An 18732-nucleotide genomic window follows, 5' to 3' on the forward strand; every position below is an offset into this window, starting at 1 on the left:
GTGCTAGTCTTCCACGCAAAAATCTGAAATGTGCTAGTCTTCCACGCGATTAGTGAAATGTGCTAGTCTTCCACGCGAGAATCTGAAATGTGCTACTTTTCGACGCGAATAATGAAATGTGCTAGTCTTCGACGCGAATAGTGAAACGTGCTAGTCTTCCACGGTAATTTGAGATGTGCTACTCTTCGTTGGGAGCGACGATATATCGTCGCCTGGACAAAAAAGTTGTTGTAAGCGCCATTTTGACGATTTTTTAATAATGGGCATTTATGCCTTTTGGTGGAGATAATTATGAATGTATAACGTTTTTCATATACGCCTTCCTACCCAAATGTTATTTTAGCGATCGTGTTTCTTACGTCTGACTATACTTTTACTTTTAGCCCGTTAGACGAATAAATTAAAACAAAAATATCTCTTAATTTAATTTATAACTCATTGAGACCTTGTCCATATACATATATACACATACCTACTTCCATACATACATATCTGGCTGATGACTATTACTCATTGAAGAAGTGCGATAAGCAAAACAAAATGTGCAAACTTTTTATCTTTTCGAAAATTTTGGTCAAACAGCACGAGAACCGTTGTGCGAAAAGCAAGAAGGTATACCATGTGCAGTTTTTTTTTTTGCTTGAACTACGTACATATAAACGCAATTTTTTCCTTATTGCATTCAAAGTTCATTATCGACCATCAAAATTTGTAATAAAAAGTTGTTTATTTTCGCGTCACTGCCGCACATTCTTGATTAGCCGGTATGTACTATTTTTAAGTATTTTTATGTTCGCTGGCATATTTATTTCAATATGTCTAATATATCGTTACCTAAGAGGGAAAAGGTGGCAGGTCCATTTTTTTAAATTTTTCAGGAAAGACGAAAAATCGATATAGTTTCGTACTACCTGCCATCCTGCATCAAATACTAAATTATGAAAAAAATGGACCTTTTCACCTTTTAGGTAGGTACATGTGTATGTACTCAGACGGCTACAAAATATACACAGGAGACGCATCTGGCATTTTCTCCCGCAAATTCTCATTGAGCGAAGCGTACAGACGTTCAGACCACAGTAGTGTTTTTTAGACTGAGTTTCTTGTATTAACAAGCGCCACTGAAAGTTCTGCTCTTGTAAGCTGCGGAAGGAAAATTTGAGCATCTAGATCAGCGATGGGCCTTGCCCGCATGCAAAGCTCCTTTGAGCTTTCTACACATTTTATATGGGCGCGTGCATAGTAAAAGCTCTCTCTGCCCATCGCTGATCTAGATCAGTGAAGCTCTGAGAGAGCTTTTACTCCATGTGCGCCCATATAGATATGTAAAATCTATAGAAAGCTTTAAAAAGTACTGCCCGCGGTGCTGTCTTGAGCATCACTGATGTAAAGCATTGATGGGGGTCTTAAAAGTCGAATAAATATACGGACTATCGCGAAAATACATAATAACAGTACACTGTACTATTAGCCACACGTTCGTCCGGTTCGTAGGTCCGAATAGTAATTTTTTAATTAACTATGGTGATGAGGAAGAGCTACAAACCTTTCCAAAGGCATGAAGTGACGTCTATACCGAATGCTGGAGAAAACTCTCACATCTATTCCAGGGCGAGCAGAGTAAAAGCTCTCTCTGCCCAACGCTGTTTTGAACCAATCAGGCTCTCATAATTTTGTTTAACTCTGGAGAGTCTGGTCGATCGCCTGTTGGCAGCTAAATATGCATACATCAAGGCTAGTTCGGTGGATACCGGCTTGTGCGCAAGTGAGTGGTCGACTGAGGAAGCTTTCTTACCTAAAAACTTTAGCGTGAGTGCCTTTCTCGATATAGAGGCGACCTTTAACAATGTACTACCGGGGACTATAGTCAGCGTACTCTTGGATTAAAATTTCGTGGTATAGAATGGTGCCACCGTCCAGCGTATGGTAAGCAGGGGTACGGCCCAAAGTAGTAACGTTCGCTCTTTCTCTGGAGCTGGCGCGTAAAGAGCGCAGGACGATTGCCTATGCGGATCATCCGCACTTATATTGAGGCGAAACTTTTTGGATACCTTCTACGACTTAACTCAGGGATATATGAACCTGATGACTAGATGGTCCGCTAACTTGGGACTTGTTGTAAAATGGAACTCTATTTGTTAACCAGGACATATGAATAGGGTGCCCCATGCAACTTCTTCGGGGGCATTTGTCTGTCGCTTTCTGACATGGTCAAGTCGAGGCCTTATATCGAGGTAATGGATAAGAGAGATTGGGCCCCTCTGCCAAGGTTATTTACTGGCTGTAGAAAACAATAGTTAAGCACATTACGTTTAATGGAGTCCTCGTCTGGTGGAATGCAATGGAAAAGGCTACTTTAGCCTGTGGGCAGGAACGAGTGCAACGGGCTGCCCCCATTGGAATTAAGGGCGCTTAATATAGAGCCGGCCGATATCGCAGGTAAAGCAGCTGCAACAAGGGCGGCGGTCAGACTTAGGCGCACTGGCTGCTTGACTAACTCGGGGTTTGGATACTCAAGGATTCTCGAGGGCTTTGACTTCATCACTGCGTGGCTACATAGCCTAGCACCAGCTAGGTCTTTCTCCACGCACATATTATCAAGGTATACCAGGGTATCAGACCATAGTGACATCACAGGTAACTGTGTGGCTGATGAACTGGCCAGCGGCGGTACGCTCGAAGCAATGCCGCTAAGAAAAGATACTTCTCCTCTTCACTGCACGAAACGATTCTTGCTTGAACTTAGCGGTTAATACAAAGGACCAACGCTCACCGTCTAAGTGGGCCACTTGACAAGTGGTTGCCTTAAGCAAACCTGACATAACCTAGCGATGACCGATGAAATTTCTCTCAAAGTGAAGGGAACATCTTGGCGACATCTCGTACTTCCGGCTTTAAACCGAAATTTTTTTCTCAATATGAGAGCGTTATATCATCAGCATTATTTCATTACCGATGCAAGCGCCCTGGATTAGGAGGAAAAATTCTCCGCCTGAGCATACCGCTAAGATGTCGCCTAGACCAAATATAAGTTTACACCACTTAGGTAAACGGTTTTATCACCTCCTAGACAGGTAGTATTTCTGCTAGAGTGATTGCTGCTCTCACCCGTTGCTATGTACCTATATAAACGTCTATAAGGCGGGTAGTCAAAGACACTTTGAAGTATTCTTAGCATGCAAGCGCTTAAAGCTTTAGACTATTACACAAACTTAAAATTCATCAGTTCTATTGACTGATTTGTATGTATGTATATTGAGCAATTATTTGTAGATATAAAAAAGAACGTTTCAATAGCTTCCTCATCAGAAAAACACTTGTCAAGTGTTGAAGTACTCGCATTGTAGTTGATAGTAAATACTTGTATTTCGTAAGATGTTCCAACATATGGAGTATTGCTAGATTGTATTGAAAGTATCTTCGAGGTGTAATCTACAAAACTCCTACGTTTGAAGCACCTCAGTGCACAATATAGGTTACGTGCACCTATGTAGAATTGTCTTAAGTATTCATAATGGCTTGGTCATAATATTTCATGATTACTTATAAATCATTACTTATTAAAGCTTTCTTGTTGGAGCTAAGTCCAACAAACTGTCCATGCCGTCCGTGGTTGGCCGAATAAGATCCCTTGTGTGATTTTGGGGTGCCAGCACCCACAGTGCATACCAATCTGGTTTTCTTAAAATGATCTAACGGTCCTCCGCGTTCATACCGCCTTCGGTGGCTGAGATCATACGGAAAAAAAGCGCTGTGTCTTTCAGCTTTTGCTTGGCACCGTCCTTCCCGATGACGCGACGGCAGCTAGGGCTTGAGGGTGATCTTGCTATAAAATGATCTCTCAGATCCCAATCGCGACCTTGCAATTCGGCCTCATTCAAGTTGATAAAAGTGAATAGCACCTTGCGTTGCTTCCTCGTTCTTTGTGCCCGGTATTTGGGAATAGCGGTTTCAGTAAGAGTTCATCCACTATGCCGATTTAGGTATGGAACGCAGCACTTCTTGTCGTTGTGAGTTTCCTTGTGCATACGTTTACCAATCAAACACAAGCAATGTCATGTTCTACATACACTTGTGGTGAGCTCTCGAAGAGTCTACCCAGATCCATTGATCGAAAGCAAAGCCAATCTGTGAAGTTTATTTAAGCGCGTTTGGCCACCATAGCCACTATATTTATTTGTGCTTAACTCCACGTTGCTATACGGAATGTTAGGGTAGTTTTTTTTTTTTATCTGGCGACCTAATTGCGAAAGAACAAACCACAATCGAACGGATGATTATCCGGTAAAGCCACTTTTTTAATTACCACATCCGACCATAGAGGCACCTACTGCTTCTCAAGTGCTCTATCGGGATGTGAGTTCTAACTGATGCCGCATTTCCACTAGGCATTGAAATTGCAAAAAATGTATGCCATTTAAAAAAATGCCATGTGGAAATGAAATTAATGACAATTTTGTTAATATAATGACCCGAATATTTTTTAATGCCCAACTTTGTCATTTGTCATTTTTGTCATTTAATGCCTAGTGGAAATCCAGCATAATCCTTGTATTCCAAATATTTATGGCGTTTTCTTTTCTACAGAAAAATGTTGCCTTCTCAGTGCTGAGTGCTCTCAAATACTAAGGAAAGGGCAATGAGAAGGCCACATTTTGCGGTAGAAAAGAAAACGCCGTAAACCTTTTTGAAATATTGAAACACTTGCTTTCTGCAGGGAAGACCAGATCGAGGTTAACAACTGCTGAATTTACGATAGCAATTTGAAAAGTCAGTGAATAAAAGATATATTTTTCGGCAAAAAGAGTTGTATTTCCCAACATAATCTCCTTTTAGATCAAAATATTAATTCCAGGCCTCTTATTCGATGCAAATCTCTTACCGCTCAGCTCTTTTTTTCGCTTTGGAAAGAAGAAATAGTCGCTGTTGACTTAATTTGGTGGATCGGGTTGGAGTTCGTAGCCAAAGTTATGGATTTGTTTTATGGTGACTAAACACGTGTATACCCGTGCATTGTCTTGATGGAACAGTACTTTCAGAATCTGTCTCTCTCCTCTCTCTCTCGATCTCTCTGAATAATATTAGAAAGTTAACCTATGGAGTTAAGAGAGAAGTTAGTCTGACAGCGCTGAGTTAGTACAAAGTTAGGATAGTTCATCGAGTTAAGGTAGTCTTTCGCACGGCGTTCAAGATCGGATAGATTGATGGCTATCGCCTAGTCGAGATGAATTAGCCGGGAGCCATCGAAGTCTGAAAAACTTTTACAAATAAATCTGGTCATTCGCTAATTGCAGTTTTCAAAGCCTTGTTAGGTATTCCATCTGGCGCAGGATCTTTTCCGTCTTAGTACATAACTATATGGGTCTAAAAGCATAAGGAGAATCGTTATATCTTTCATTCTAGCTAGGCTTATAGGTCTGTATGATTTAGATATGTGAAGGGGCGTTTTGTCCAACTTAGCCGTAAATTTCGCAGATATATTGAGATATACCTGCCTTCTAGTCTGAGGCAAATGTTCCCAACCGTAGATGGAGCTAAAATAATGTAACACGTTTTTCCGTAGTCTCATTTAAAACTCCACTAATTTTAATTAACTCTCGTAATTATGAAAGTACATATGTCGCCATAATATGTATTTACTTTACTAAATATTGATCACTTCAATTGGTTTATTAATTCCAATTTCATTTCCAATTAATTCTCAACACTTTTGATACTGCTTTGAGTGGTGCGCAAATAAAGAATAAAATAACAAAAGGAAAAATGGGAGTAGGTTTCATTAACAAATGTTTAAATGTAGCACTTCTGTACATATGGTACATATCAGACATCTGCAGCGGGTGCATGATTTTCGTGTATACTCGATCATCTAACAAAACCCGCTTTGCATCGTTCTCTGTATACGAGCAGAAGTATTGTTCGTTATCTCTATTCTGAGCTCAAGACGAACATGTTGGCCACAACACCCGATTGCTTTTCATACATACTTGATTGGGTTCGGGTGCTTTGCAGCTCAATATACCCGGGTGTTCGAGTTTCAACCCGAGTGTGCACAAAATTTTCTTGATTGGCTTATGACGTTTTTGTTTCTACAAAAAATGTTGCCTTCTCATCGCGGTGCTCTTAGTTTTTGTGCGTAGAGGGTAAAGAGAAGGTTGAATTTTTCGGTAGTTTGTTTAAGTGTACATTTAACCATTTCTTATATTTTTGCTCATACAAAATGCGGCATCACGACGCCTACATCCATTTAGGTATAAATGTGTGTAGATCGGCAATGCCCAAGCCCTATACACTCGGAGCACATTTATTTTTTGTAAAAGTATTTATGTACCTACATAGTTTTAGGCTGTGTTCTAATATATACACACACAGCTTTCCACGCGAAACTATACGAAATAGATGCAAACACATTTTTGTATACTTCGCTTCTAATTTTTTCATTGCGTATGCACAAGCACAAAGCAACAACATTTTCGTATGCTTTGTGGGAACATATTGGCGCCAGTTACCTTCAGCGTAAATTTCTTTGTTGTCCTGCATTTTATCGCAATGTTCGGATGTCCGTTTCATTGTTACACAAATTTTCGGGTTAGCTGCGGGTGTCCGAGTGTGGTGTTCGCTTGTGCTCAATTTATAGCGAGGGTGATCGAACAGACTCGTTCGTAACCAAAGCAGCTGTCGGGTATGCATCTCGATCGAACACATAGTAGCCGAGTGTGGCGTTCGCTTGTGCTTGATTTTTAGTGAGTGTGATCAAAAAGGCTCGATCATACTCAAAGCTGTTCTCTGGTACATATGTCTGCATTAGGGATGTTAATTTTGTCGCTTTTTACGGTCCCGGGAATAAAAAATAAATAAATAGCTTTAAAACCCATGTTTTTATTTTTTCTCTCTGACGTCAGGATTTATTTTAAAGGATTTTGTAATTTCAAAGATATATTCAATGCAATGTAGAATAAAAATGTGGGTACCAAATGAAAGAGGAAATTTCTTTAGAACCTAAAAAAATAAAAATTTTTTTGGATTCACAAGGAAGACGATGTAATTTTTTAAGCTGATAATGTTAGAACAACGAAATTCGAAACAAATATTGCGAAATTTCAAGGATACAATTTTAAAAGGACATTTTCAATATTTACCAGACTTTATGCACCAAAACATTTAATCTGATTCAATTCTACAGAATTTACTCTTTAATTTGATACCCTAAGCACATTTTACTGAAATGTTTAAATCATTTTTGAATTACTGACGTCAAAGTGAAAAACTAAAAACACAATTTTACAGTATTTGGCTCATGGTTACGCAAATATATTCACTTTTGTGTTTAAAATTTTCTATCGCACGGTGTTATATGTATAATGAGCTGGACATTTATAAAAAAAATATTAATTATTAAATAAAAAAATAAATATAGCCAATAGTGGTCAAGAAAAGTAGTTTCTTATTTGCCAAGAATCCCGGGATTTTCGGGACCTAAAAAAGGCCGAAGATTAACATTCCTAGTATGTATGTAGTATGTATAAATGTGCACGTGAGTTCACATCCCAGCTATCGATCTTGATTATATGTATGTGTAGTTGTTTTTTCATTTTGGCGTATCTCATGTGGAAACCGCATTCATCTAGTTTGCCTCTGTAGATTTATCCCCAAAACGTGATCGCAAACCGGCAAAAGAGAACAGAGCAACTGAACGTGCCAAAGCAGGTCAAACTCTGGCGTGCGCTCTAAATTTTTAATTTAACTTCAACGAACACAGAAATCACAGTCACAATGCGTGGAGGAATCGGGGGGAAAAACGAGAGCGAATCTGACACAGTGGGTCAGATCAGTAGGCGTAAAAAGGAAGTGGAATGCCAAAATAATTAACATACTTACGTAGATTATCGTCCTTTGAGTACATCCGCATCGGAAAAAAGGTACTTTGCTGTTCAGAAAAATGTTTTAATCAAAATAAGTAAATGTCCTATCTCTCAATTGGACATAAAATATTACTAAATAATTAAAAACTATTGACAAATACCGCATCGCAGTGACGCACAAATGGATAAATGTAAAAAAAATCAAGAGGTCGTAATTTGTTGAAATTTTACCCCTGCAGGTATTATTTACTTCACGTTGATATCAAACATGAAATAGGATTTTGTACCGTTTACCTGTTTTGAAAACTCCGGGTTTGTGGTACCGATTGCCAATTTTGAGAAAAGCGGAGTAGTCACGCCTATTTTTTTATTATGGTCATTTCAAAAATGAAATCGCTTTTTTTGTACCTGTCGCACTTCAATTGGGAACCCACTTTATACACTATTTTGATATATTCATGAGTAGAGAATATGTTGTCGAAATCGGCCAAATAACCAATCAATTATCGTATAACGGTTATTATGAAAAAAACTGATATATAGGGAGATCTTTACGCAAAATACTATAATTTTTTTAAATTAAAATATTCGGCCGACTCAGAATTCGCATTCTTCGAAATTGGTAACCGGTAGGAAAACCTCGAGTTCATATTTTGAATAACCCTAATCAATAAAATAGGTGTGACCACTCCGCTTTTCGCAAAATTGGTAACCGGTGCTAAAAACCCGGAGTTCTCAAAATAGGCAACCGGTACAAAAACACCGATTGAATTTTTGAAATAAACGTGAAGTAATTCCTGTAGGAGTAAAGAGTTTCAACAAAATACGATCACTTTTATTTTTCTATATTTGTCACCATTGACTGGGGCTCGAGTTTGTCTTCTCCACAATTTTAGTGCTGCTACTATTCAGTGTAATGGAAAAGTGTTCCCTATATAACTAAAGCACGTTCTCGACATCGGTCACTAGGTCGCCACGGTAGTTCTTACATTAGTTTCTTCTAGTCTTGAAACCTTCCGTAAGTTGCCTCTCTCCCAGCAAAAAATTTGCGGGTGTTTTTCCTGTCGGCCAGCATTTTATGCTCTTCGCACTCGCGTTTTTGCGGCAAATATGTCTCACTCTTCAGCTCCTTATAACAATTCCGCATGGCTCGCGTTGCACCCGATCGCAGCGTTGTCCGGTTGGCGGCATCTGTTTTCTCTGCTGCTTGTTGACATTCCCAATCGTGCCAGTTATTTTTTCGGGCTCGCTGAAATCCTACTACTTTTTGGGCGGCGGGAAATCCCAGTCTGATCATGCAGAATGTGGTTCCAGAAGAATGCCTTTTAGAGTATTGGTTTTTTTCACAAGAATTTCGAAGCACATTTAAATTCTGTAGGTAAAATTAGAAAAAATCTACATGTAGAAATAGCTACATTCATTCTTTTTCAGTACTATGGAAGACTAAAAATCTTTAAGTCGTGAAAACTTTACTGCTAAAGTCAGCATTTTGTAATGGTTTGACTTCGGCAAATAAATCCGAACAAGAATAAATACGTTACAAAGCTCTCCTAACCAACAATAACAACTTCATGCAAAATTTCCGTCTTAAACTACCGTTCTTGCTGTGTTGCACGCCTTCGTAAAAGGGAATTAAAGACTTCATGTTTATAGAATTACTTCCAAGTGGAAAAAGAACCGTGCTATGCTATAAGTATATTTTGGAAGCAACCAAGTCCGACTAGGATGTGGTTCCTGTGCAATGTCGGATTGTTGTGCTCTTTGAGAAAAGGCGAGTGGCGAATGCTTTGGGCGTCGGTTGTGATTGCAGCTATTCGACGTTGAGCTTTCCTCGCATTGTTGGACGCACATTTTTTGCTAGACAGAGGCGGTTTCTATCTTGGCTGCCGCAAGAAAGTGATCCAAGTCCATGTTTGGACCTCAGAGTGTACGTACGTCTAAAACACTGAGAGCGTGCCTTCCGTCTATCACAACATGATCGATTTGTTTCCCCGTTTTTCGATCTGGACACAGCCAAGTAGCGTAATGGATTTTTTTATGCATGAACTTAGTACTGAAGCGCTCATATAAGCTGTCTTTGGACGCTTCGTCCCTCTCTTCCGTCCGGGTGAGATGTTGAAGAATCTGGCTTTGATGCGGACTGTGGCTAGACGCTCGTCCACCACACCGAATTTGCGCTCCTTTACATGACAGCTATAGTAGACGTCGTAAGCCCGGCCACACACATTTTTTGTCTTGTCTCGCCCATATTCTGGGATGGCGGTGGTGTCAGATTTTGTACTAACGAGAACATCAACAAGCCTGACAGAGGCACCCTCCCCGAACATTCCAGGTACATCCAGGTCGTCTTCAAAAAAAAGAGGGGGGGGGGGCGGTCTCGGATGAGATGAGGCCATAGTTTGCTTTCCATTGGAAGGGGTTTTTTACGTGGGAGGGGGTAGATTCTTAACCGGATACACGTCTATATAGCGAGCCGCTTACTCCAAGACAGAGGAAAAATTGCAGCCGCTATAGACTTTAGTGAGCCCTGAGTGTATGATGTAGAATGCAACGAAAATCATCTATGTTTTATAAGACTGACCCACCAAAAGGGGTGGCCTTGTAATTATATGTAGTATTTAGTAGATATGTCCCACTGTACATACATAATTCAATCGCTTCGATACTTTCGTTGATAACGTACTATTTAGTTGGCGAGGCTTGAGCCGGTTGCCGGCATACTGTGTTCGCTCAGTAGGAGTTTGCCATCGGTCTGGGTGTTTAAGGTCGATCAGTTTTTGATTTCATTTAAACGTTGACGGACGTTCTAAATTTCGAGCTCGCTAAAGGGGCTGAAAGTGTTGGGTATAACGCATTTTACATAATTTTAATAAACATGTAAATATTTTGATACATATACATACATACATATACGCTGGTAGGCAAAAAAAAATACTATGGGTATTCATGGAAATGCGTAAATGCCTCGTTACCTAAAAATTAAGTGCCATAAAGAATTTGTGCCTATTAAATATTGATTAATTATTTCAGAAAGTAAACAGCTAAAGAAAGTGCTATAAAACCCAGTTGCGCTAAAATTGATGGCAATGAGCAACAGGCAAACAAACAAATATAAAGAAATACATATCAAAGCCTTCACCTAAAAATTGTAAACAGTAGTTAAACAAAATATGTAGTGGCAAACACTTGTGCAAATTGTAATCGTAATCAAATGTAAGGAATAAACAAATATCGCCTTTCTTAATCGTAAAAAATTATGAATGCTTGCTTTTGTACTAGCGCTACTACAGAAAAAATGCTGTGCATACTAATTTAAACGAAAAATTAGATGTTAAAATGTGTACGGAAGAAATTCGTATTCATAAAGAAATTTCACTGGCAAGTGACAACTGGTTAAATATTTGTGTACCCATTTGTGATGAATTCAAAAATATCTTAAAAGGATGCATTTCAAAGGGAATAGCAAAAAATAAACAAACAATTCAGCTGAAATGCTACGATTGTAATATGTATACTATATGTGTTTGAATATCAAGATAAGATACTCTACCTCACAATTTCACTAAGTTAGTAGTTCTACTTCGGTGCTGCGAGTCGTTTCGTTACAATACGAAAAAATTCTTGTTTTCTTATTAAAAGTGCCTAGCAAGTGTACAATCAATAAGTGCCGTTTTCACAGGGACGAGTTAATTCACATTCGGCAGTTAGCTATAGATTTTCATTACAAAAATTTAAAGTTAACTGTCGAATGTGAGTAAAGATTTTTTTTTTTTAATTGAAAGAGTATTCAATTATGTATGTGAAAATTGTGATCAAGGCGAATTAATATAAGGTGATAGCAGGAGTACAAAAACAAAAATTTGCATGTATTTTGTTTTTGCTTTGGCGGCATAAACTGTCAAAATCTGTAAGAGTGTGTGTAGAAATTCAAACCAAATTTTTCAATTTGATATCAGAAGCCGTGCGGCGAAACACATACACAAAATCAGCTGAGCTAGTAACACCACCTTATATAAATTCGCCTTGATTGTGATTAAGTAAAACTTTTTCCTTACTAAACAGAATTTTAAAGCGCGAAAAATACAAAAAAAACTTTAAAAAAGTATAAGTTCGGACGAAGCCCAAGTTTATGTACTGGACGCTCGTATTAAATTTGGTGGTTTCACCATTCTGTAAACTGCGTGATAAGCAAGGTCGTTTTTCCCCGATTTAAAATATTTTCGACAGCACCGTGCGTCAGTCAATTTTAGACACGAGCAAAAATCAATAAATTCTGCGTTTTTAGTTTTTCTCTCTGGCGTCTTGATTATTTTTTATAAGGATTTTGAAATTTCTAGTTACTACTAGAAAATTACTTAAAACATTCAGTGCGATAACACTAAAGTATCAAATAAGGGAGACAATTCTGTAGAATTAAAATGGATTAAATTTTTAGGTACTTAAGAACGAATATGTAAAGAAAATGTCCTTGTTAAAATTTTATTCATAAATTTCCTTGAAAATGTCCAGCATTTATTTTTTTGAAAAATTTTTGGTCTCTGGTCTATACAGCCTTTTTATCACTCGACGCTTGACCATATCCATTGAATGATGCAGACTAGATTCTAGGCTATAGTAGAATCGTCCCACTTCTTCTGCTTGCGTTTCTCTACCAGTTGCCAAGCCATCGAATCTCCGGGATCGATCTGTCAGACTTGGCCATGCCCGTTTGCCAGTGCAGCATTTTTGGACGGGAATTAGAACGGATTTCTGCCTAACGTCCGGTGGGTAAGAAGCGAGCAACAGTGATTGCCTTGGAAAACTGACGTTCGCCAATTAGAAACTCGCTTAGTATGAGGAGGGTGGTGAAGGTACTCTTGCTAACTTCCGCGAAGCTGTAGATCGTCGAATCATTTACCTGCTGTGCCAAATCGTGTCACCGTGTTGTCTGCCAAAAAACGTGATGCCTCCTAAAGCCACCAAAGAAGAAAAAAAGCTTTTTTCTTCTAAATAACGCATCAATGCCAGGGTGATATCCTTCTAGGTAGCGCGAGAGGCAGGGGGATTTTAATCGGTTAATATTTCGGACTCGCCTGACCGTATGGAAATACCGTGACATTCTGGAGTGATATCTCTACAGGTGATATCTGCATCGATGAGACGGTGTGATTTGTGAAGAACCCCAAGCCACCGTTTTGTCTCGCTTACGTTCCAAATCTGTTTTTGGAATTGCGGCCGACACACGAATCTGTCTTCACGATCTTACTCTGCAGCTCGTTGCAGTTAAATGGTAAGATATTCGTCTGTTTCGGGAGGTTTTATTCCGATGCAGATTTTGCCTACCTTGCTGCTGTGGGAATGCTGCTAGGTGACGATTACGGCTACAAAGCTCTGCGACGAGGGTTGTCCACTCGCGTATGGTGCACAGGCCAGTACCAAACCGAAAGTGTCACCAGCCAATATATGCAATTGACTGAAGTCACATTACGGTATGACACAGAGAACAGACATAGTGAGGGGCCAAGAATTGCTGGTTAGTCTTCAGACAGGAGTTGGAGTGGGATGAAAGTTGGCGATGGGTGGAAAGGCGAAGTAGTTGCATTCCTCGGGTGAGCTTTTTAATGCCATGTATGCACCTTGTTGGGTAAAAATAGCTATGGGCGTGATGTGCTCACTAACGGCGTCACAACAGTATGTTATCCAGGACTAAGGAGTCTCTCGGCTTGAGCACGTCTCAAGATGGGGGTTGTTAATATATACAGTATTAGATGCTGAAACAACGGCCCCAGTAATTCCAGTGTGGGATACTGACTGTCACGGTAATACGTAATCAGTGGAAGATATATCTGGCTAACGCTTGTAACTTCCTTTGTAGTTCTTTACTTCCTACTTTAATTAGCTTTTTACAGTACAAGTGTTTTGACTCATTGTCCTGCAAAAATTGTAATTTAATAGTTGTTGACTAGTAATAGCTAGTGTCTGTTAATTCTTTTTATCATTTTCTATATTGTTATCAACAAATTATGCAAAATAAATGTCTGGCCGTATGACCATTGTCTATTGTACTTTTATAGAGATAATGTGTTTTTAATTAACTTTGATGTGCATCTCATGCTACGTTTGTGCATTATGTCTACCCAGTTATAATCAACATCAGTAAATTCAAGCCACATGCAAAATCACCTTTTCAAACCGAGTTGAAAAGTGTACTCGTTTAGTTAAGGTTAATCTGGCCGGTGTTGTGGTACACACATAGATCGGTAGGTCCTTAGCGTTGTCAATTAGAGTTCGATTTTAGGCGTCAAAGTAGACATCACAAAGGATGTCAACGCTTTTTGCGAATTTCTGATCTACTTTTGGGATATCCTCTAAGTTCTCGAATTAATAGGCTCCTTAGCATTTTAGTTGTGTTTTTGACAGTGCGGGCTTCGCAATAGAAGATGATATAAGGTTTAACTGGTCTTCCGCTCATGTCACTTCCTGCATCTGTCCACGTTATTGATACCCATTCTTAGTACATGAGCAGCCCCCAGGATATGCCCCGTTAACAATCCGGAAGCAACTCTGCAATCTTTCCTTTATAACCGTCTTATTAAGAAGCGAGTATGGTTAGTTTGGCTGCTTTCGCACATAATTTTTCTGCAGCCTATCAATGGCTTCCCGACTGCAAAGGCCGTCTACGTACGTATAAGTTTGCTTTTGAGTTGATTCCCGTTTCCGCGTAGGCTAGCTCTGCTGTTATTATAGCGAAAACTGCTTAAATCTCCTAGGACCACTTTCTAAAAATGTTCATTAATTTCAACTTAAACAAATTTTTTCCCCAATTTTTCTTTCTAAAAGATTTTGAATCAAACTCATAATTTGTTCCTATAAAAACTATTTCTTTCCAAAACATTGTTTTGTCCAAAAATAATGTATTCTAAAATAAAATTATTCTTTTTGATGCATGGTAAATTTTAACAATTTTGATACATATTATTTTTCTAACAAGTAATTTTTCATACATAATTATTTTCATAAAAAATCTTAAGAATTATATTTTTTAACCAAAATGATTTTTTCATAAAACCACCGAAGAGTGTTGGGCTACCCACTTAAACCCAAACTCCCACCGCCCGTGCAAGAATCCCGCTTCTGCCACCGCAATTCTGCATGTCTTCAGATGCAGCAGCGCGCTGCTAGAGCCTCGGGGCTGATCTTTTGTAGGGGCGTTTCATTTCAGTGTCCTCAATAGACATCCGTCCTCTCGTTCTCTCCGAATTTCCCGTATCTCGCAACTGCTTCCCACTTATCTGCATGGAGCTCATTACCCAAATTATGTTGTTCGGAGTTATGTCTCCGTATCTTTCTTCCAACATTCTGCGCGAAATCAAGAAGTGTTCGCAAGTGAAGACTGTATGGTGCACGTTATCTTCGACGTTTCCATAGAAGTGACAGAACGGTGAGTCCACCATTTCCTTTCTATGAAGATATTCTCGGAAGCAACCATGGCCGGTGAGGAATTGCGTCAGGTAGAAATCGACTTCCCCATGCGGTCTGTTCAACCATGTTTGACCTTTTGGGCTCGCATTCCAGGTTTGTTGCCACTGTTGGATTAGTTGCTCGCGCGCCCTTGCCGCAGCAGCTGCTCGACCTATCTCGGCACTGAGATTGTAAATATCTTTTCGCTCGTAAGCAAGTAGCTCAATTCGCATGACGCCAGAAATAACTAGAACCGCGTCCGCGGACACCGTACGGTATGCAGAAGCAATGCGTAGTGCCCCTCTGCGCTGGACTGAAAACATTTGAATCCGGTATTTTTTGGCTTTCCATGTGTCGGCCCATAGTTCTGCCTCGTACAGGAACACCGACTGGACTGCTGTCATCAGAAGTTTCCTGCGGCATGGGTTAGGGCCGCCCACGTTCGCCATCAGCCGGCTTAGAGCCACCGTGCTCTGCGCAGCTTTTTCACATACTCCATGGATGTGTTCCCAGAATGTGAGTTTGCCGTCAAGCTTCCCCACTAGGTATTTTTTAGACCTAGAAGTTGTCACGAGTTGAGGTCCGACCATCTTGTTTATAATTGTTGGGATCCGTTTCCTGGTGAGTAGCACGATCTCTGTTTTGGCTGTAGCCAATTGCAGACCGTCATCGCTCATCCATCCACTGACGCTACGCATGACCTGGCCTAGCTTGAGCTGTGCTAGCTGGACGTTTCTTGCTGTTATGACGGCGGCCACGTCGTCCGCGAAAGCGAGAAGGAAGGCGCTCTGCGGCATTTCCGTGCGCAACAGACTGTCATACGTGGCGTTCCAGAGGTCCGGGCCAATTACAGACACCTGTGCCGCTTCGCCGATTATACGTATCCTTCTCTGACCCTGTGTTGCGTCGTACACAAGCCAACGGTCTCTGAGGTAGTCCCGGATCATATATAGCAAGTATGTTGGAACCTTGAATTTACGCATCCCGGTAAGAGGGTATTGACCAGGTCTTCTAGCGACATCTTTTTCTATATAGGTAGAAATCTAAACTGGTGTGCATAAACGAGTTTTCAGATGAAACTGTTGTTACAATAATAACTACGTATGTTTGTACATATGTATGTATGTTAACTTCTATTGAATGGAACAATATAAATAGAATTTAATAAGCGAAAATTACTGCAGTAAAATATACAACAATGGATAAACACATATTATTGTCATACAATGGAGACAGTTTTAGAATTTTATTCCATTCAAAGCCGCTAAAAAAAATAATTGGAGCTCAGCAGCTCAACATGCGCACTTGAGGAAAATTACAGAGATGATCATTTAAAAATAGTATTAAATTTCTGTGCACGCAGAATATATATATGTATGTACATTACGGTGCATCACTCCCCATAAACAAAATATCGGGACTGTCCATGCGTGTTTCCATTTGAAATATAAAATGTATTCCATTTTAAGACTTACGCTTAAATATTTCGGTAAAATATTAAGACTTAAACGAGCAGGACGTATCTCAAAATACCTTAAAAATCGATTTATTTTTGAAAATATAAAAAACGGCCTGATAAAAAATTAATGAGCTGATAGAAAGAAGAGTTTAAGCTTAAAACTCTAAAAATGTTTAAAAATTAAAATAATGGAGTTTTTGGGAATTATTTTCAAATCGGCCTAGCTCTCGTTAATCTTAAAAAATTTTCCGAAATATTTTGGCGGTAGTCTTAAATATAATAAATAATTCCTTCGGGAAAATCGTTACTTTTTTTGTGGTGCAAACTAATGTACATACATACATATATGGCCTCCTGTAATTAAGTATCTATCTATTATTAACAAATTATTTGTAACTTTGTGAATAAATGTGAATAAAATTGTTGTTAAAAAAATGTTTTCATTACCTAACAATTTTTTATTTCAGTTTTATTGAGTCATGCGACCGATCGATTTCGCTTACCGACTGCTACCGGGCATCAAATGGTTACACGGCTATACGACGCAGGATGCCGTGGCTGATATGATTGCAGGCATTACAGTGGGTCTAACAGTGTTACCACAGGGTTTGGCCTATGCGACGCTCGCTGGGCTGGAGCCACAAGTGAGCGCTGCGAGTGTTACCTAAATACGCACGACTATCTAATGCATAGAAATTTAATTTCAATATTTTTAGTATGGACTCTATTCTGCATTTATTGGCGGCATTGTGTATGCCTTCTTGGGCAGCTGTCGACAAGTCACCATCGGTCCCACAGCTTTGCTGGCGCTAATGACTAGCCGGCATACAAGTTTCGGGTTGAATTCAGGTCCAGCTTATGCGATATTGCTGTGCTTGATCTCTGGAATTGTTGAGCTTCTAATGGCTGTGCTGCGCTTAGGTGTGTGTATGGTTTTTTATGAATTATGTGACAACTCTCAATTTCATATTTTCTTGTAGGCGCACTGGTTGATTTAATTTCACTGCCAGTTACCGTCGGTTTCACCTCAGCAACGGCGGTTATTATTGGCACCTCCCAGCTGAAAGTAAGTACATACGTACATTAGGGTGCATACAAAAATAACATAAAATATCAAATCTGTACTATTTTTCCATCGGAATTATAAAATGTATTATATTTTAAGACCTTCGCCAAGATATTTCGGAAAAACATTAAGACTTTAGTGAGTTGGTCCGATTTGAACATCACTCCGAAAATCTTATTATCTCCATTCCGTTGGTAAAATGTTCTACGATTTTTATGCAGACCTTTTGAGTTTAAACTATTATGTCATCTGAGTTGATTTTTTTGGAAAATATATTTAAAAAAATTAATTTGATTTATAAATTTTTTTGAGGTATTTTCACATAATTCCTAATATTTTTTCGAAATATTTCAGCAGATTTCTTAAAATAGAATACATTTTATAATTATGTTGAAAAAAACCGCGCCTTTTTTGGTGATGCACCCTAGCGTACATACAAACATGTATGGTGGAGAAGTTTTCATCCCTTTTGAGATGTGGCAATATTTTTACTAAGGCTCTCTTTTGATTTTTAGGGCCTACTGGGCATTCGTGGTGGTGGCGGTGGTTCCGGATTTTTAAATACAATGAAGTCCGTCTTTATGAATTTAGACAAAATACGCTATGGCGATTTTACGTTAGGCATAATTGCTATTACCGTCTTGCTACTGCTGAGGGTAAGTAAATTGTAGAATTTGAACTCCAGAAAGTTTTAGTTTTAATTTGAATTTACTTTATTGTAAGCAGAATATAGAGTGTGCTAGACCGCATAGAGTTATTAAACCAAACACAGAATACTTTCGAAGTATTTAGTTAAGGCTTCGTTCTGCAGGCCCAGATTCCTTTGTCTGGTTTGCGCAGTATTTAAATGATAGAACTGTTTTATTGATAAAATTGTCTCCTCCGAACATAACTCTGCCGGACAA

At 39.2% G+C, this 18732-nt stretch overlaps 2 protein-coding genes across 3 annotated transcripts in view; both read left to right on the plus strand.

Moving 5' to 3' along the window:
* LOC118738824 (sodium-independent sulfate anion transporter-like) overlaps positions 1-18732 on the plus strand; it is a 63126-nt gene that overhangs the window by 9241 nt on the left and 35153 nt on the right. The gene's annotated exons all lie outside the window — the stretch shown is intronic.
* LOC118740063 (sodium-independent sulfate anion transporter-like) lies at positions 10626-18498 on the plus strand. Its single transcript, XM_036471557.1, has 5 exons — positions 10626-10739; positions 17229-17405; positions 17478-17682; positions 17742-17827; positions 18343-18498. Exons 2-5 carry the CDS (start codon positions 17241-17243, stop codon positions 18496-18498), a joined length of 612 nt encoding a protein of 203 aa, XP_036327450.1. The 5' UTR covers positions 10626-10739; positions 17229-17240.

Source organism: Rhagoletis pomonella, unplaced genomic scaffold, assembly GCF_013731165.1.
Source record: "Rhagoletis pomonella isolate Grant_MI unplaced genomic scaffold, Rhpom_1.0 Rhpom_scaffold_00005, whole genome shotgun sequence".
Lineage (NCBI taxonomy): Eukaryota > Metazoa > Arthropoda > Insecta > Diptera > Tephritidae > Rhagoletis > Rhagoletis pomonella.